The sequence below is a fragment of the Pleurodeles waltl genome, chromosome 8, assembly GCF_031143425.1.
Source record: "Pleurodeles waltl isolate 20211129_DDA chromosome 8, aPleWal1.hap1.20221129, whole genome shotgun sequence".
NCBI classification, from domain to species: Eukaryota; Metazoa; Chordata; class Amphibia; order Caudata; family Salamandridae; genus Pleurodeles; species Pleurodeles waltl.
The window spans coordinates 675,622,379-675,642,804 of NC_090447.1; the positions used below are offsets into that span (position 1 = coordinate 675,622,379).

At 44.8% G+C, this 20,426-nt stretch overlaps 1 protein-coding gene across 3 annotated transcripts in view; it reads right to left on the reverse strand.

Moving 5' to 3' along the window:
• The window catches only part of ZBTB11 (zinc finger and BTB domain containing 11), a 1,413,389-nt gene that overhangs the window by 546,513 nt on the left and 846,450 nt on the right, over nt 1–20,426 (reverse strand). For all 3 annotated transcript variants that reach the window (XM_069204794.1, XM_069204796.1, XM_069204795.1), the window contains exon 8: nt 5,135–5,252. In XM_069204794.1, the coding sequence (XP_069060895.1) occupies nt 5,135–5,252 (118 nt within the window). The remainder of the gene's footprint in view (nt 1–5,134; nt 5,253–20,426) is intronic.

Genomic DNA, 20,426 nt, shown 5'->3' on the forward strand with positions numbered 1-20,426 from the left:
TCGAGGTGAATGGTATGGTTGTAACATTCTTTCAAATTGCCCATCCTAACCAGCAAGTCCGGAAACAGAAGAACATTTTTTATTCTTCTGTCCTGAATGCAACATCATTTCATCTATACAACGCAGAAGGGATATGACCAGAATGCTTAGAAGAGAAAACCACAGAATGGCTTATTTTTGCCCTATCAAAACATCTGTTACATGCTTGGCAGTTAAGTTGTAAGACCATTTTAATATCAGGGTAGAGAATGTATTTGAAATGCACTTATACCATCACTAGTTGCCACCTTAAAGCTAAATTCTCTATACATGAGAAGCAATGTAAAAATTATAATGTGTACTACTTACTGGATATACCAATGCTGTTCTCCTTTTTGAGATCTGCTGCTATTTTAAGAAATTCATTGCATAATAAGTATTTTAGTGTTGTCGATGTATTTTGGGGATATTTGTTGATGAATTTTATGCATAATTTTAAAATTCTCCCTCCAAGTCTGAATCATATTGCACAATAAACACTTTAGAATTGCTTATGATGCACTGTTTTCTTACAACTATTAATGAACTTCACAAACAGTCTCTTGGATATCCTTGTGAGTGAGTGGGTAACTATTCGCAAAAGCCTTTAGGTTATGACCTGACTTGGAAAATTGGAAACAGGGGAAACCTAGTATATTGACTTTAATTATCATGCTCTAAGGATCCCATGTATTTATATGGCTATGCTGATGTTAATATATATCTGTGATTTTATGTTTTTTGTTTTGAAAAATTAATGCTACTTCTACTAATATCAAAAACTACAAGGTGAAAACACATTTGGGACTTCCCCCTTTTTCTCAGCTCCCACTTGACAGATCACCCCCAAAACTTTTCAGGAAGGCGCTGAGGTGGATAAACCACTTTTCTTTGGAAAGTTTCTTGAGGATTTGTGTAGGAAAGTACCATCTTTCTTGGCATGTTACCCTCAATTTCTGTCTGTTTGTCAGGATGTTTTACCTGTCTCACTGGGATCCTGCTAGCCAGGACCCCAGTGCTCATAGTTTGTGGCCTAATGTGTGTGTTGTCAGTATGCTTAACTGTGTCACTGAAGTTCTGCTAATCAGGCCTCCAGTGCTTATGCTCTCTCTACTTAACAAATTTGTCACTATAGTTTAGTGACTCTATATTCCAATTCCAACTGGCACACTGGACCCCCACCTTATAAGTCCCTAATATATAGTACCTAGGTACCTAGGGCATTGTGGTACCAGGAGATACTCAGGGCTGCAGTTTTTCTTTTACCACCCAAAAGGAGCTCAGACAAACCTTTCTTCAGGACTGCCACCGCAGCCTGCGTGAAATAGTGCACACACTATTTCACATCCATTTTCATTGCACTTAAGTAACTTATAAGTCACCTATATGTCTAACCTTCATTTACTGAAGGCTAGGTGCAAATGTACTAAGTGTGAGGGCACCCTTGCACTAGCAAAGGTGCCCCCACATTGTCCAGGGCCAAGTCCCCAGACTTCGTGAGTGCAGGGATACCATTACATGCGTGCACTACATATATGTCAATACCTATATGTAGCTTCACAATGGTAACTCCGAATATGGCCATGTGGGTGTCTTAGATCATGGAATTGTTCCCCCATTCCAGATCTGGTGTTGGTGGGACAATCCCATGCACCATGGGGGCTCCACCATGGACCCCCAGTACTGCCAAACCAGCTCTCTGAGGTTTGCGCTACAGCCCCAGCTGCTGCCACCTCACAGACCGGGTTCTACCCTCCTGGGGACTGAGCAGCTCAATCCCAGGAAGGCAGAGCAATACACTTCCTTTGGGAGGGGGGTATTACACCCTCTCCCCTTGGAAATATGTGTTACAGGCTGGGGAGGGGTAGCCTCCCAAAGCCTCTGGAAATGCTTTGAAGGGCAGATGGTGCCCTCCTTGCATAAGCCAGTCTACACCGGTTCAGAGACCCACAGTCCCTGCTCTGGTGTGAAACTGGACAAAGGAAAGGGGAGTGATGACTCCTCTGTCCATCACCACCCCAGGGGAGGTGCCCAGAGCTCCTCCAGTGTGTCCCTGGCATTAGCCATCTTGGATTTCAAGGTGTGGGGACACTGGAGGCCTCTGAGTGGCCAGTGCCAGCAGGTGACTTCAGAGACCCCTCCTCATAGGTGCATACCTGGGTAGGTAGCCAATCCCCCTCTCAGGGCTATTTAGGGTCTCCCCTCTGGGTGTTCCTTAGATTCAGCTTGCAAGACTCCTCCAGGAATCCTCTGCTTCAGATTCTGACCATCGGATCAACCTCAGACTGCTCCAGGAACTGCTGTAACTGCAACAAAGTATCCAGGACGACTCTTGTGACCTGCAACTTCAGCTCCAGCCAGCATTTTCAACAGTTTCCAAGGTGTGCACGCTCTGAGGACTGCCTGTCTTCATCCTGCACCAGAAGAACCGAAGGAATCTCCCCTTCTTCAATGACGACCGGTACTCTGGGACTCCTGTCCTGATGACGAGCATGCTCCTTGGAACACAGGTGGTTGACCAATGTGACCCAGACTATCCTAAGGTCCTGCTGCCCAAATTTGGTGGAGGTAAGAGCTTGCCTCCCCGTGCTGCGGCAATACCCCTATGCACTGCGTCTTCTCCAGCTCCTTGGGCTTCTGTGCACTTCTTTCAAGAATCCTCTGTGCACAGTGTAGCCCAGGTCCCCAGCACTCCATCCTGCGACCCACAACTCGCTGAGTTGTTCTCCAGCGGCGTGGGACCTTCCTTTGTTGTGCTACGACGACCGCACTTTTCATCTTCTTTTCTCCGTGTTCTGGGACTCCCATGTGTGCTGCCTGGTCGTCTGTGGGCTCTCTGAAGTGCTGAGAGCCCCCTCTGTCTCCTAAGTCCGAGTTGAGACCCCTAGATCCCTCCTGGGTCCAGGCAGCTCCATTTTGACACAAACCACGTACTTATGTGAACCAAGGCTTGTTGGCAGAATCTAGCGATGCAAACAGCCTGCATCCAACAACTCAACGTGGGCTATCACCTGCACCAAGCAGGAACCCACAGCCATCTTCTTTGGTGCTCTTCTGTACTCTTCTTCTTACTGGAGAATCAACTTTTGCACCATCTTCTAGGTTGGCAGGGGCTCCTGTCCTTCCTGGACTCTTCTTCGACTTCTGGACTTGGTCTCCTCTCTCCACAGGTCCGGGAATCCATTGTTTGTTGATTGCAATCTTGCTTGGTTCTTGCAAAATCTCTTATCACGACTTGTAGTGTATCCTGAGGAAACTTGCTGTACTTTACTCCTGCTTTCCTGGACTCTGGGGTGGGGTACTGTACTTACCTTTGGTGTTTTCTTACACTCCCAGCGCCCCTTCACACACTACACCTGCCTAGGAACGAATTTGTGATTCGCATTCCACTATTTTAGTATATGGTTTCCGTTGCCCCTAGGCCTATTGCAATCTATTGTATTTTCTACTGTTTGCACCATTCTATGACTATTTACTTACCTGAATTTGGTTACTAGTGTATAATACTTACCTCCAGAAGGAGTATTGCTTTTAAGATATTTTTGGCTTTGTGTCACTAAAATAAAGTACCTTTATTTTTGGTAACACTGAGTATTATCTTTTATTGTGTATAAGTACTGTGTAACTCTAGTGGTATTGCAGGAGCTTTGCATGTCTCCTAGTTCAGCCTAAGCTGCTCTGCTACAGCTACCTCTAGACAGCCTAAGCTGCTAGAACACGGACTACATTTCACTAATAAGGGATAACTGGACCTGATATAAGGTGTAAGTGCCTCTTTGGCACAAACCAGGGGAAATCTTCTATTCCCTCCTCTAAGAAGCCCAGACCTTGTTGCCTGACAGATACATAGTAAGGTTAGGTGCTAAGACCTTAACTTATGTTAAATCCTCCCCACTTCTCCCTCCCACTAGAAGTTCACTGAAAAAATGGTTAAAAATTATATTATAGTTAGGTATTTAGATAAGACACTGTGTAACATTAAAAACCTTAAAAAAACAGAAATACACCAGTTATAATGTAGTGAACTAACTATAACTTGCAACCTCATCATGCAAGTTATTAGTTTTGTTTAATGTTAGTCTGTGCCACATTCCTACACAGTACTATAAAATCAGTTAAACCACTGTTTTTTCACTGAAACGTACCCCATGTACAAATCTGAAGTGTTAAGGGATTCCCTCACACAGGCTTTTACGCTCATTACACAAAGAACTTATGTATTTTTACTTTTCATCTCTCTGTTGCTGCTGCATTGTTCAGTCATAAAGTGATTTGCATAATATGCTTGCCCCATAGCTTTCAACAAAATATTTGATTGCTTCTGGCTAAAACAAGGAAAATCACTAATTTTGTTTGAAGCTTCAAAAGTAGGGCCAAAATACTGATGTTGCCAAATGTAATGGCCTTTAATACTGTGGAAGCAGAAAAGTCCTCGAAGATGGGATCAAAGGGACACAAAAGTGTATGGACTTGTACTATTAAGTCATCATGGAAGTGTGCTGTGGTGTTAGGATTTTTACATTCCTTAAAGATAACTATTACTGCTGTAACTGCAGTTAGACAACCAATGCATCTGAATATTACCTCGAGTGGGAGCAATACTTATGGGCTAATGGACAAACAGGCCCTTACCTAATAGTAGGGAGAGGCTATAAGAGGTAAACAAATATCCTGGTAAAGGTCTTGTGAGAAATACAGGACCACTCCCATTAGATCTCTGAGATCTCTTTTGTTTCTGTAAAACAAAAACACCTTGAGATTCAGTAGTCAATTGTATGATGAACTGTAATAAATTCACCTGAAGCAGAAGAGAAGGTAATAAAAAATGGGAGACAGTGGGTGAGTGGAGGCGACAAACTATAGTTGTAGATACAGTGCCTTCTCTGTTGTATTGGAGGTGATCTGCTAAAAATATCGCAGAGTGGAAAAGTTTGCTTATCATGTTCATCAGTCCTAGGTCTATAACTTTCTCACCTTTTAAAGATCATTCCTGCCTCAAAGTAATATAGTTTTACAAGACAAGGAAACAGAAAATCAGTACTATGTGTAGATCATGCCTAGAAGGTAACCAAAAGGAAATTGAAAATTGTTAATTGCACATGGTTTACTGACTTACTGAGTACACTGAAACCTGCGAGTATCCGGCTTGGGTTGGTGTTTTTTCACATGCTTACTGAGTCCTGAAGCTCTATGGAAAGACTGCCCACACACAGAGCAAAGGTACTTAGATTCTCCTGGAAAAAAACAAAAAGCAAAATCAAATAATATATAGCCAGTGGTCACTGCACTTTTTTAATTTCCTGAATAGGTTGTTTTCTTTGGTGCAAACCTGGAAACAAAGGGTACGAGAGTGCTTTCTAAAGGTCAACAGTTAACAGTTAAATGCATTAGAAAAGACGGGTGTATATGGAACATTTCTAAAAATCTGTGGGATACAGCTGAGGGATATGTCTTAACTTGCAACTGAAAATGTATAATACATAGAAGAACATTTAAGAAAGTGGTACATTAGCAGCGGCGAACCAGGATATAAAGCTAAAGATACAATTGTTTAAGTGGACACAGACAAGAGACAGTTCTCACACAGAAGATATTTTGGGTCACTTTTTATTGCTAGATAGTAAGAAGATACCCACAGCTCAGGAAGAGGAAGTTCCACATTTTCTGGATATAGCCAAAGATAGATTGTGGCAAGGAGATAAGCATCTTAAAACCTCGCCTACCCTGAAGACATGTCTCTGGGCTATGCTGTTATGACAGAACCACTAATACGAGTAATGTCATCGGCCCTTATCATTCCTAGAACTGAGAAATTGTCAAGTCATTCGGATAATGACCTAGATATAACACCTGATGTGACACCCAGTCTGGGACAAGTGTTCACCTATCATAACGTCAAGGCCATCAAAAGAACATCCATAGATAAATCATCAAAAGGATGTCGTCTGATGTCCTTTTATCTCTCATTTTCTTAAAAGTGGATTTCTGACACTTCTGGCATCTGTAGCCTGTATCCAACATTCCTGAAATTATGTCACAGGTTTTCATCCCTGATACTAATTTAGTATTTAAGGACCACCACTTGTCCCCACGAGTGGAGAGAAATACCACCCAGATCACAGACACCGATTCCAGATCCAGAACACTACAGCACCAGATTCCAGCTCAACCGAAGAAGCCTCCAGCAAGACTCCCCATGGTTTTAACAAGAATTTCATCCTGCCTGTGTTTTTATTATCTTTTGTGATATAACCAATATTATGTGCACTAGATCTTGGCATTTTAAAATAACTATTCTTACATATTTTGAAGTACATATTCTGTTTCTAGCTATCTTGAGTGTGTAAAACATTAATAAACAATTGTTTGGATTACCACTGGCCACTAGTAGTAACCGAAAGCACTGACACCACCTCATTTATTTATTGGGTAGGGTTCTGTGGGACTACAATAACCTGTGTTCCACATTCAGTGCTGGTGCAATGAACTAAGTTCACTCATGCCACCTGTCGGTGTGAAAACAAGCCTTGTAGAGCTGAACCAAAGACTCAGGTTACACAACAATCTAGTTGGATGGAGTTGTATGGCACACTTTGAAGAAGGTAGGCTCAGCAAGAGAGGGAGTCTCATTTTTGTATGCTGAGATTAGGAGGCCAAATAAGATGCACACCATACTTCTAATACTCATGCAGTAATTTATCAAGCAGTACTTGTGACTGACAATGTCAACAGCAGCACAAATCAGGGTGGGTGAGCAAGCTAAAGTAGCTGGAATCAAGGTGTCGCAAGGCTATATGCCCTATCTACAGCAGGGTAGTTTCTGTACTATAACCTTGTCTCAAGGTGACTGGAGGAGATTAAAAGACCCAACAAAGAAGAAACACTTCCAAGATCATGCCAGGCTGATTTTCATAATGGTTGAAAAGGAACACCCTGGCAAAGATAAATAAGTCACTTATCTTTGGTAACACTTTTTTCTGGTAGAGATTCTATCTAACAGCATATTCCACACCTTGTAAATATCCCCAGGCAGGATCTAGAGAATTTTCCCAGCAATGCCCTTGCATACCAGTATTTGACATTTGCCCTTTCTGACGGGTCACCCTGTTTTTGTTTTGCCCTTTTTTGTCACTTCAAAGCTATTTTCACTGTAGCAATGCTGGCTGTTCCATAGGAAAACGATGGGATCCACTAATAAAAACTAATGTTGTATCTCAAGAATGAGACTTTCTGGAAACATAATTAAATAACTACTATTAACAGTTATTAAAAACCCAATGCAATGGCTAAGTCATATGCTTTCTAAATATTACGGAAAAAACTTTTAGAAAGTGAAATTCCTCAACGTTAAATGTGTATTTTGTTCTCCCACTTCGGCCAGCCAGTAATTAGCACTGAAATAAAAGTAAATGAGGTGTGAATCTGCTCCAGGAACAAAACAAGAGGCTGACCTGAATAGGCAAAGATGGCCAATCTGAATCTGGCAGTATGTGCAGGGGAGCCGTTAAGGGTCCTCTCTGACATTAAAGTGTCAAGCCCTGCTTGAAAGTCAAATCTTGCTTGACAGGTCTGTTGGAGATCTTCCTATGACACATGGAGCGCCCTTCAAAGAAACCTACCCTGTCACAGGCAAATGTTAGCTGACACTTGGGCAGGACCATTCTGTTGCTTCTACAGCCAATCAGACCCAAACCACAGTGGGCCTCTTTTGACATTAGTGTCACAGCCTGATTAACAGGTCTGCTGGGTTTATACATGACATTTGAGGTGCACTTTAAAGGAAGGAAACAACATGTCAAAAAAGTTTGTGTGTATCCACTGTCTGGTTGCTGAAAGCTCAACTTTGTTACAATAGGACTTCTGTCTCTGAGGTCGCTGTGGGTAGAGGGACTGCATCAAACTGAAGTTTGGTGTTAGATGTAGGAAGACACTAGGATTGCCACAGTACACTCTCCACATGCACCCGAGCTCTTAGAGCCCAAGTTTAGTGAGGCTGAAGACTTCAGAAATCGTGAAAATGCTCAAAGTGGGTAGGGTTAGCCAATGGAACCTTTACCCCATTGGTTAGAGCGACCCAAGGGGTCATTCTCACTCACTAGCTCATGGGTACATGCAAACATTTCCCAGGGGCCACAGAATATGGTCTGTTGTGTGCTGAGGGCTGCATTGATGCCAGCAGGATGGGCGGTTAAGTGAGTGCTGGGTAAGGGAAATGTACTTGGTGTGGTCACTGAGTCATGGGGTTATTTTAAGTGTTTCAGTCCATACCACCTCTAATTATATACCCTAGTCTAGAGGAGCCAAAGCTTTGACAATATTGAGTTATGCAGTACCTGAATTGCTATCTCTCTATGAGCCTTCTCTACTTGCTATCAATACATCATGAGAGTCAAGTGTTAAAAAATAAATAACTTAATTATTATATTGGAATGAAAGTGAATTGCACAATGTAAAACCAGAAAATATATGATCAATTCTGGCTTTCCAACTTGACCAAATTGTGTGATCCTAGGCATTTTTTGTTTATTTCACTTTGCCTCACGTTTCTTCATTTCACATGTAAGAGCACCTTCAAATATATGTGGTCAAGATATGCACGGCAAAAAACCTTTTAATGTATTTGATTCAATAAACTATAATGTTGTCCATGTATAATAAGAACCCAGGACACCCTAAGGGTTCACGTGACAACTGGCTTGCTCTTAGTTCACTACATGCATTGTTGTTAGTGGGGAGCCATGAATGTTTCTACGTTCATTTTTGAAAACTATCAATTTAAAAAAAAAAAAACTTCTTAATGGACAGATATAATATGATGTACTAAGGTGAAATGCTTCTGCATGTTAATGAATAAACTTTGTGAATTTTGGAGAGAGTCTGTCATTTGTTTATGCGTTTGTTGCAAGATGTGTTGAAAAATGTATGTTTTCCTAAAGTTAGGTGGTGCTGGACACCTTTTCTTTGCTTCTTTTCTCTCATTTCACTTATCTTGTAAATAAACGCTTGCCAGTTTTTAAACATCTTTCTGGAAGTTAGTGCTTTCTTAAGTAAATAGCAGCCCAGTGCAGTCATTCAACATGGGGCCACATTTGCAGGGCAGGTGGCCCGCAAGCATCACTGCAGTAGCTCATGCCAGGCAGAAAGGTGGTATCTCCAGTCACCCACTTCAAAAAGCTTCCAGAGCTGAGGAAGATCAAGGAGGACTGCTGTCTAAAATCTGAGAAGAGTTCTGGGGGACCTTGTACGCAGGACGAAAAAGTTGGCTCTAACTGACATTCGGCTGCCCTTTTGTTAAAGCTACAGGGGCCTTTTCCATTCAACTACCCAGCTGACCAGTGGCACATGGGCTTAACTCTCCTGTTGGCCTCTGCCTGCCACCCTGTGGGTCTCTAAGTGCCTCCCCAGAGGTCCCTGTGGGCTTTAGAAGTGTACTTCTGTGGTGAGTGGGATTTAAAGGACTAAAGTCAGAAGGTAAAATATTTGACCAGCACAAACCTGGTTAGTGTATCTGACCTGCTCTCTACTGCGGTCAGTGTCAGATTGCACATAAGTCCTGTTCTACAGAGACTACTGACTATCATTGACACTTTCCACTTCTTGGTCCTATTTCTAGTTAAAACATTAAAAATTCATATCCCTGGTTTCCCAGTTAGATTGTTGTCATTTTGGTTTAATTTTGATTATTTAAATTTAGTCTATTTTGTTAAGTCATTGTGGGATATTTATTGCTTTACATTTCAACGTTATTACTGCTTTAGTACTGCCAAAAACACTTTACTCATCCCCTCTAAGGTTAAGCATATTTGTTCTGTGCCAAAGCTACAACAGGGTTGAGCTCAGGTTAATCAAGTGATTTTAAGGGTTCACTGAGAAAAGAGCTGCGATTATTACTTGAGATGGGTTCTTATCCCTCTGAAATAGTAACCCAATTTCTTACAGTGGCGTAGTATAATCATCATCCCTAACTGATCTCAGTTTTCTGAACCTTGTCCACACATCAGCAATTAGATTTGACAGTGGGGAACTTTTTTAAGTTAGACAAAAGAGTCTATTCAACAGAACAGGGATGCAGGAGGGTTGGTAAGGAAGCTATGGTTACATATAGTATCTACAAGAAAGAGTGTTACTTGTTCTTCTGGTGGATACTTCTAACTACAGATTCCTCACCTTTTGACTAGTTACCAAAGCAGCATCCCCCAAGATGGTGGGTCTGTTAAATGGCTCAGATGAAAAAGTCCTGCAGGTCCAATCGGGAAATATGTCCCTCAAGACAGACCTGGCTATTAAAGCAGTAACGCTTCATAAATTTGTTAACAGACGCTCACGTTGCACCCTAGCAGACGACCAGGACAGGCTCTCCATGTTCTAATGCAGTGGTAGCAGCCTTAGTGAAATGGGCCCGCAAGCTTTCCGAGGACTGTTTCTTACCCAGTCATAATAGATTTGAATCCAGAGGACAATCCTGCCCTGCATTACCCTTCTGCGATCCCCACAAAGAGCTGATCATCTACCTAATGATCTTTGGTAAAATCAATGTAAAAACTCAAAGCTCTTTTGGGATCCAAACAAATAAATCTTTCTTCCTCTTTCCAGGAATGAGGTGGAGCAAAGAATGCTGGCAGGGTTATGGATTGTCTGACATGGAAAGTTGTCACAACCTTGGGCAGGAATGCCACCTCAGTCCGTAGTAACAGTTTGTCTAAAAAAACGTGTACATTGTTGCTGGACAGACAACTCTTGCAACTCACTCATGCGGCAAGCCAATGATATTGCTATTAGAAAGACTATTTTCAGTCAGAAGGTGCAGAAGACAGCTATGCATTGGTTTAAATAGGGTACATATTGAATATGTGAAGACTAGGTTAAAAGTCCCTTTGTGGCATCACGAATGGGGTGGGTGGAAACGTGGGGTAGTCCTTTCAGAAAACGCATCACAACAGGTAATCTAAACAACAAAGGCTGACCTTGTAAACGTGAAAAGCTGACAACATTTAACAGAGACCAAAGCAATTCCTTGCTAAGCGAAATAGAACACAAAAAGCAGCACACTTGATAATTTGGTATACAACGGTTCTATCTGACAATAAGTACAACAAGCCACAAACTTCTCCCCGAGCACAACAAAGATGTTTTTTGTGTATGGGTGTCTGGTGACCAAGATGACATACACAACCTCGGGAAGGAGGTCAAACGCAGTGAGCTGTCACTGATCAATCTCCATGCATGGTGCTGTAGATTGCGGAGGGCTGGCTGGAGAAATCTGCCTTGTTGCTGTGACAGCAGTTTTTCATGAAGGGCAAGCCAGATCGGGAAACAAATGCTCATGCCCAAAAGTTCCAGGTACCACACTCTACTTGCCTAGGCAATAATACGATTTGGGCCTGGTCGTTCCTGATTTTCTTCAGAATTTTAGGCAGGAGAGACAGAAGTGAGGAGGCATCCAGGAATCATGACCTCCACTCTAGGTGGAGGAAGTCTCCGAGGGAGAATCACCTTAGGAACTCCAAAGTGCAACCTGAATGTTCTAGGAAATGGCCAAGAAATTGAGCTTGATTATCCCCATTGCCATAAGATGCTTTATGCCACCTCAGGGTGTAATTGCCATTCACGATCCACTAGGCAAAAGCAGCTGAGTTTGTCCACTCTGGCGTTCAAAGATCCTTCCAGCTCGTTGCTCAACAGGGAGATGCCCTAGCGACTCAGCCAGTCCTCGAGGTGCATAGCCTCCCGGCACAGTACCCCACTTCAAACTGTTTGTTGCAGTATCACATGGCAATGGTGTTGTCCATGAGAGCCTGAACCTATCCTCTTGCTGGATGGGAGGAAAACCTTTAGTGCCAATCTGACATCCCGCAACTCCAACAGACTGATGTGGAGCCGGGTCTCTGCTGGGAACCAGAAACCTCTAACCTCCAATTCTCCCAGAAGACCTTCCCATCCCAGTAAAGATTCATTTGTGACTATTATCCACTCTGGGTGAGGCCGGGAGAGGGGTCTGCCACTGGTCCAATTGCGGTCAAGCAGCCACCACTTCAGATATTTTGCAGTCTCCTCCAAAACCTGGATGAAATCTGACAGATTTCCGATTTTTAGATCTCACTACAGAGCCTGCATGTTTTTTCTGGCATATTCCACCAGCAGCATGCAGGAGGCCCAGAAGCCTCAAAGTGACTCACAGTGATTTCTAGGACAGAGGCTTCAACATCGTAATCATAGCCTGAATGTCCTGGACTTGATGAGTCAGTGAAAGGTTAAAAGAAATCACTGCATCCAGAATAGCTCTGATGAATGGGAGCCTCTGGGAAGGGGTAACGTACGACTTTGGCACAATGATGGAGAACCCTGGAGAAGTGAGGAGGTTTGCTACTGTCTGAAGATGGTCTAAGACTAACTGCATTGAGCCTGCCTTCATCAGCCATTCATTGCCATAAGGGAAGACTGGTATTTCTAACCTCAAGAGATGTACTGCAACAACTGCCATCACTTTTTTGAACACTCAAGAGGCACTGGTGAGACGGAATCAGAGCAAAGAAAACTGGAAATTCTAGTGAGGAACCATGAACCGCAAGTAACGCCAGTAGGTCTGCAGGACAAGGAAGTGAAAAAAGGTGTCCTGAAAGTCTAATGTTACCATCCAGTCGCCAACTTCCAGGGCAGATAGGTACCAGGAAATAATGGGATGTGGCCAAGACTCACAAGTGAATGGCTGCACTTTAGTCCCTGGTGAAATCCTAACAATCAGGGCCCGGCTGCCCAGAACGGGTCCAGGGCTGAAGCCTCGGTGAACAGTACGGCTGGCGGAAAAGCTTGCTGCCCAGATGGCAGCAGAATACCAGGTGCAGTGGGGGAGATGAGCCCCCGCCATGCCAACAAAAATGGCGGATGGAAGAATGGTCTCCAAGACCCAGGCAGATCAACGCGAGTCATGCAGAGGTGTGCTAAACAGCCCGCAACCTGTCCCTGAGTCGTGCCTGATTGAGCTAAGGGACTTTTCGGGCCCCTGTGGCACCCCTCAACTGAAGGGAAGGAGAAAGGACACGGGCTAGGGGTGTCGGGCATAGAGAGAGATGGCCGGCCACACGGCTGCAGAGTCCAATGAGAGCAGTGCAGTGCAGAAATGCCTGACTGGGCCCAAGAGCTTCGGGAGTCCTAGTCGTGACCCTCTGACTGGCGGGGAAGCGAGAAAAGGAGCGGCGGAGAGCACCTGCCGCAGTGTGACGGCCGGCACTGCTGGCAGAGTGGCCAGAGGCCCACAGAAGCTGATCCTGTTAGAGAGGTGAAGTGGGGAAAGAGGCCCATGGTCTGGGCCCAGCCACAGGGCTTACCGATACTGAAGGACCCTAGGGCCCCACAATAGCAACATCTATGGCAGGTACTACTGTGTCAAAGGGAAAGGCCACTGTCTTGGCCTGGCCACAGCACCAGACTCCACTTTTGGGTGCCTTGAGCACTGGAAGCGTTCTCTGCCCAGACGAGGAGACAGCTGCCTTTTACGGGCAAACCCCTGGCTCTGGAAAGAAGGGGTGGAGAGCTGGGAGTGGGGTGATCTGGGGCCTGCCACTGCCTGGCTGCTGGAACTCAAGCAGGTGAACAGGGTGTCGATGCCCACTGGCCTGTGGAAGGCCTCACAGCTACTGTCTAAGGCAGAGGGGTGGGGGCTGGCGGGGAGATCCTTCTGGCCCAGCAGAACAGCTGGCCTGGGCATTGGGGACTCTGTCTGAGGCAGCACCTGGCAGCTGAAGGGACAGAATACACAGGGTCATAGTGCGGGTGGTAGACTGGCCTGGAGGGTTACGTTGGGATTCCCGTCCCTCCTCGGCCTTTGTTTTTTTGGGGGAAAATCTGTTTATTAACGTTTTCAGCATATTATAACATTCATTTGTACATCAAACGTAGGACATTTATTATGTGCAATTATTGGTAGACTAGATGAGCACAATTGTCCAACACAGACAGCGGAACAATTGGCTGCGAAGACATATTGCAAATGGTTCCACCACTCACCATAAAACTCGTGTATAACAGGATTAATTAATGCATAAGCGCTATCAGAGAAGACCATACACTGGAATCATGAGTCACACAGATACTTGAGGATGCTACAGGCCCCACAGTGGCACCTTAACCCATTCCAGAAGGACATTGTGTACGTACAGCAGTGTGCATTCCGGCACAGATCTTCAGATAAGTCACAACTTAACGATAAGAACATGAACGAACTTTGGAGGACTGTCTCTACGAGCAGCAGGCCCGGGCTGGAGCATAGTCTCTGCTGCACAGAGACCCCCAGTTTTGCCCGTGTGCATCAGCAGAGGGCAGATACGTGCACACACCACAGTCCCCTGCCTCCCACATAAATCAGACTCACAACTCAAAGGCCAAGGTCAGGTCCGCTGCTCAATCTTCAGCACCCAATCCATCGCACTCCTGCACCAGGAGTAGATACATGCACTCTGTGGCCGTCAGACCGCCACCTCCACATCCGAGGTCTGCCCCAAACCTCGCAAGCATGCCAGCATCGCTTCCCAGCTGACTGATAGTGGGTACTTACGCAGCCCCAGCGCATCTTACCTCACCAACGCCACTCCCTCCGCGCCAGCCCACACCTCATATGAGGACTTCCAGGCCCTCTCAACTGGTGGGTCAGACGGCTTCCACCAGCGGGTTATCAATCTCTTTCCCGTTATCAGGCCTAGGTCCAGAAATCGTGCTGCAGCTCTATTCTGCGCGTCCCTAGGTAAAAGGTCCAGTATACAGGACTCCCAAGTGAACGGTACCAGTCGCGACATGCACTCCGATAAGCAACCTACCACCGCCCCCCAGAAGCAACTCAATGATGGACTGGATCAGAGCATATGATCATGTCCGCGTCATTGCTGGAGCAACGGGGACACGCCGCATCACAGCGAGCAAAGTATCTGTTTATGCGGGCTGGAGTGAGGTATACCCTGTGTATGATATAGAATTGAATCAAGCAGAATCTGGAGTTACGTGGTATGTTAACATGGCCTGAAAGAGCTGACTTCCACTGCGCGTCTGTGAACGGAGTAGTCGTATCCCCATCCCAGGCCGTGCGCAGCGAATCACATTCAAGGGCTGTGTGTAGGTGCAACGCCTCAGTGAACCATCGAATTAGGTGCCGTCCCTGTCCCATCACCTGTATATACTGTATCAATAAATGTGTGGGAGGAGCAACAGACAAGTCACCCCATTTAGATGCAAGTGACCTCAGCGATGAATTATGCAGCAGAAATTGCCCCGCAGGAAAGCCTGACTCCTGTACCAGCGCAGGAAATGGTGTCAGCTTACCGTCGTCATACAGATCACCCAGCGTATACAGCTCCACTGCATGCCACGCCCGCAGCTCGGACCCGGACGTAACTGTAGAGCCATGGGGAGTGCCCAACAACGCCAGCGCCGGCGCAAACGGGATCACACCCCCAGCAAGTCGCAGGGACCTACGATAACAGCTGAAGGCCACCCTGAGGAACAACTGGTCTGGTAACGCCACTCGTGTTATTTGGTGAAACAAATGCAAGATTTGCATAAGGGTCCAAGGGCCCTCCAGGGTTGCCGTATCGGCGAGATTCAGGCCTGCCAACCACCTGGACACCCATTGGAGCTGGGACGCCAAATAGTAGAGCTCCAAGTTAGGGACCGACAGGCCACCCCTCTCCAGCGGTAAGGAAAATGTCACTTACCCAGTGTACATCTGTTCGTGGCATTAGTCGCTGCAGATTCACATGCTGTGCATAGTCCGCCGTCTGGTGTTGGGTCGGAGTGTTACAAGTTGTTTTTCTTCGAAGAAGTCTTTTCGAGTCACGAGACCGAGGGACTCCTCCTACTTTGGTTCCATTGCGCATGGGTGTCGACTCCATCTTAGATTGTTTTCCCCGCAGAGGGTGAGGTAGGAGTTGTGTATGTTAGTAATAGTGCCCATGCAATGGAATGAATAAGTATGTACAAAATGAAGGTTAAAGTAATATATTTACAAATGTACAAATGTTGAAGATTACTTCCAAACGGCTACAGGCTCCCGGGGAGGCGGGTGGGCGCATGTGAATCTGCAGCGACTAATGCCACGAACAGATGTACACTGGGTAAGTGACATTTTCCGTTCGGTGGCATGTGTAGCTGCAGATACACATGCTGTGCATAGACTAGTAAGCAGTTATCTCCCCAAAAGCGGTGGTTCAGCCTGTAGGAGTGGAAGTAGTTTGAAATAAAGTTCCTAGTACAGCTTGACCTACTGTGGCTTGTTGTGCAGATAACACGTCTACACAGTAGTGCTTAGTAAATGTGTGAGGCGTAGACCATGTTGCTGCCTTACATATTTCGTTCATTGGAATATTTCCTAGAAAGGCCATGGTAGCACCTTTCTTTCTGGTTGAGTGTGCCCTTGGTGTAATAGGCAGCTCTCTCTTTGCTTTAAGATAGCAGGTTTGGATGCACCTAACTATCCATCTGGCTATACCTTGTTTTGATATTGGATTTCCTGTATGAGGTTTTTGAAATGCAATAAATAGTTGTTTTGTTTTCCTAATAAGTTTTGTTCTGTCAATGTAGTACATTAGTGCTCTTTTGATGTCTAATGTATGTAGTGCTCTTTCAGCTATGGAGTCTGGCTGTGGGAAGAACACTGGTAATTCTACTGTTTGATTTAAGTGGAACGGTGAGATAACCTTTGGTAAGAATTTTGGATTGGTTCTTAGAACTACCTTATTTTTGTGTATTTGAATAAATGGTTCTTGTATAGTAAACGCCTGAATTTCACTTACCCTTCTTAGAGATGTAATGGCAATGAGAAATGCAACTTTCCACGTTAAGTATTGCATTTCGCAAGAATGCATGGGTTCGAAAGGTGGACCCATGAGTCTTGTTAAGACAATATTGAGGTTCCATGAAGGAACAGGTGTTGTCCTTTGTGATATAATTCTCTTTAGGCCTTCCATAAACGCTTTTATGACAGGTATTCTAAATAGGGAAGTTGAATGAGTAATTTGCAGGTATGCAGATATTGCTGCGAGATGTATCTTTATGGAAGAGAAAGCTAGATTTGACTTTTGCAAATGTAGTAAATACCCTACTACATCTTTTGGAGATGCATGCAATGGTTGAACTTGATTATTATGGCAGTAGCAAACAAATCTTTTCCATTTACTTGCATAGCAGTGTCTAGTGGATGGCCTTCTAGCTTGTTTTATGACCTCCATACATTCTTGTGTGAGGTTTAAGTGTCCAAAATCTAGGATTTCAGGAGCCAAATTGCTAGATTCAGTGATGCTGGATTTGGATGCCTGATCTGTTGCTTGTGTTGTGTTAACAGATCTGGCCTGTTGGGTAGTTTGACATGAGGTACTACTGACAGGTCTAGTAGTGTTGTATACCAAGGTTGTCTTGCCCATGTTGGTGCTATTAGTATGAGTTTGAGTTTGTTTTGACTCAATCTGTTTACTAGATATGGAAGGAGAGGGAGAGGGGGGAAAAGCGTATGCAAATATCCCTGACCAATTCATCCATAGAGCATTGCCTTGAGATTGCCGGTGTGGGTACCTGGATGCCAAGTTTTGGCATTTTGCATTTTCTTTTGTTGCAAATAGATCTATTTGAGGTGTTCCCCAGATTCGGAAGTAAGTGTTCAGGATTTGGGGGTGAATCTCCCATTCGTGGACCTGTTGGTGATCCCGAGAGAGACTGTCTGCTAGCTGGTTCTGGATCCCTGGAATAAACTGTGCTATTAGGCGAATGTGGTTGTGAATTGCCCAATGCCATATTTTTTGTGTTAGGAGACACAACTGTGTTGAGTGTGTTCCCCCCTGTTTGTTTAAATAATACATTGTCGTCATGTTGTCTGTTTTGACAAGAATGTATTTGTGGGTTATCATGGGTTGGAATGCTTTCAACGCTAGAAATACTGCTAACAATTCGAGGTGATTTATATGAAACTTTCTTTGATGTACGTCCCATTGTCCTTGTATGCTTTGTTGATTGAGGTGTGCCCCCCCCACCCTGTCATGGAAGCATCTGTTGTTATCACGTATTGTGGCACTGGGTCTTGGAAAGGCCGCCCTTTGTTTAAATTTGTACTGTTCCACCATAGAAGCGAGATATATGTTTGGCGGTCTATCAACACCAGATCTAGAAGTTGACCCTGTGCATGTGACCATTGTGATGCTAGGCACTGTTGTAAGGGCCTCATGTGCAATCTTGCGTTTGGGACAATGGCTATGCATGAGGACATCATGCCTAGGATTTTTAATACCATCTTTGCATGTATTGTTTGTGTTGGATACATAGCTTGTATCACGTTGTGAAAATTTTGAACCCTTTGTGGACTTGGAGTGGCTATCCCCTTTGTTGTGTTGATTGTCGCTCCTAAGTATTGCTGTGTTTGACACAGCAGAATGTGTGACTTTGCATAGTTGATGGAGAAACCCAGTTTGCAAAGGGTTTGTATAACATAATCTGTGTGGTGTGAACACTTTGTTAGCGAGTTGGTCTTTATTAACCAATCGTCTAGGTACGGGAACACGTGTATTTGCTGCCTCCTGATATGTGCAGCTACTACTGCTAGACATTTTGTAAAGACTCTTGGCGCGGTTGTTATTCCGAATGGCAACACTTTGAATTGGTAATGTATTCCTTTGAATACGAACCTTAGGTATTTCCTGTGCGAGGGATGTATGGGTATATGGAAATACGCGTCTTTTAGATCTAAGGTTGTCATGTAGTCTTGCTGTTTCAGTAGTGGTATTACGTCTTGTAACGTGACCATGTGAAAGTGTTCCGATTTGATGAAGGTGTTTAGTGTTCTGAGATCTAATATTGGTCTCAGAGTTTTGTCCTTTTTTGGTATTAGAAAGTACAGTGAGTAAACTCCAGTGTTCTTTTGTGGACCTGGTACTAATTCTATTGCGTCTTTTTGCAGTAATGCTTGAACTTCTAGTTGTAGAAGGTCCAAATGCTGTTTTGACATATTGTGTGTTTTCGGTGGGACGTTTGGAGGGAGTTGGAGAAATTCTATGCAATAACCATGTTGGATAATTGCTAAGACCCAAGTGTCTGTTGTTATCTCCTCCCAAGATTTGTAGAACTGGCTTAGTCTTCCCCCCACTGGTGTTGTGTGAAGGGGTTGAGTGACCTGTGAGTCACTGTTTGTTTTGAGGGGTTTTGGGACCTTGAAATTTTCCCCGGTTTCTTGGGAATTGGCCCCCTCTGTATTGGCCCCGAAAGCCTCCCCTTTGATATTGTCCCTGGTAGGTAGGCGGTGTTGTTTGTGAGGTGCTGGCTTGTGTGGCTTGACCTCGAAACCCTCCTCTGAAAGTAGTTTTGCGAAATGTGCCAAATGTGCCTCTGCCCTGCGGGGAATAGAGTGCGGCCATGGCTTTAGCTGTGTCAGTGTCTTTCTTTAATTTTTCAATTGCAGTGTCCACCTCTGGGCCAAACAATTGTTGTTCATTGAACGGCATATTGAGCACTGCCTGTTGTATCTCAGGTTTGAAGCCGGATGTGCGCAACCATGCGTGCCTCCTTATCGTTACAGCAGTATTTATTGTTCTTGCAGCTGTATCTGCTGCATCCATAGAAGAACGGATTTGGTTGTTGGATATATTTTGTCCCTCTTCAACCACTTGTTTTGCCCGTTTCTGGAATTCTTTTGGGAGGTGCTCGATGAGATGCTGCATCTCGTCCCAATGGGCTCTGTCATATCGCGCTAGGAGTGCTTGCGAGTTTGCGATGCGCCACTGATTTGCAGCTTGTGCTGCAACCCTTTTCCCAGCTGCATCAAACTTGCGGCTCTCCTTGTCTGGAAGTGGTGCGTCACCTGATGTGTGCGAGTTGGCTCTTTTACGAGCTGCTCCTACGACAACTGAATCTGGTGTCAGTTGTGATGTAATAAAAGCAGGGTCTGTGGGCGGTGCCTTGTATTTCTTCTCCACCCTTGGAGTTATTGCTCTGCTTTTAACTGGCTCCTTAAAAATTTGTTTAGCGTGCCTTAGCATTCCCGGGAGCATAGGAAGGCTTTGATAATTGCTATGGGTGGAGGACAGGGTGTTAAAGAGGAAGTCATCCTCGATAGGCTCTGAATGTAGCGATACATTATGAAACTCTGCTGCCCTAGCTACCACCTGTGCATATGCCGTACTGTCCTCAGGTGGTGAGGGCTTAGTGGGGTACGACTCAGGGCTATTGTCCGATACTGGAGCGTCATAGAGATCCCATGCGTCCTGATCATCTTGGCTCATGGTGGTATGAGCTGATGATTGTGGCGGAGTCTGTGCCGGTGATATATGAGTTGTCGGTGGTGGAGAGGGTGGTGGAGTTACCTTCTTTACCACTTTTGCTTGTGGTGTCTTGTCTTGTTGTTGGAAATCTAGTTTCCTTTTTCTTCTGATTGGGGGAAGAGT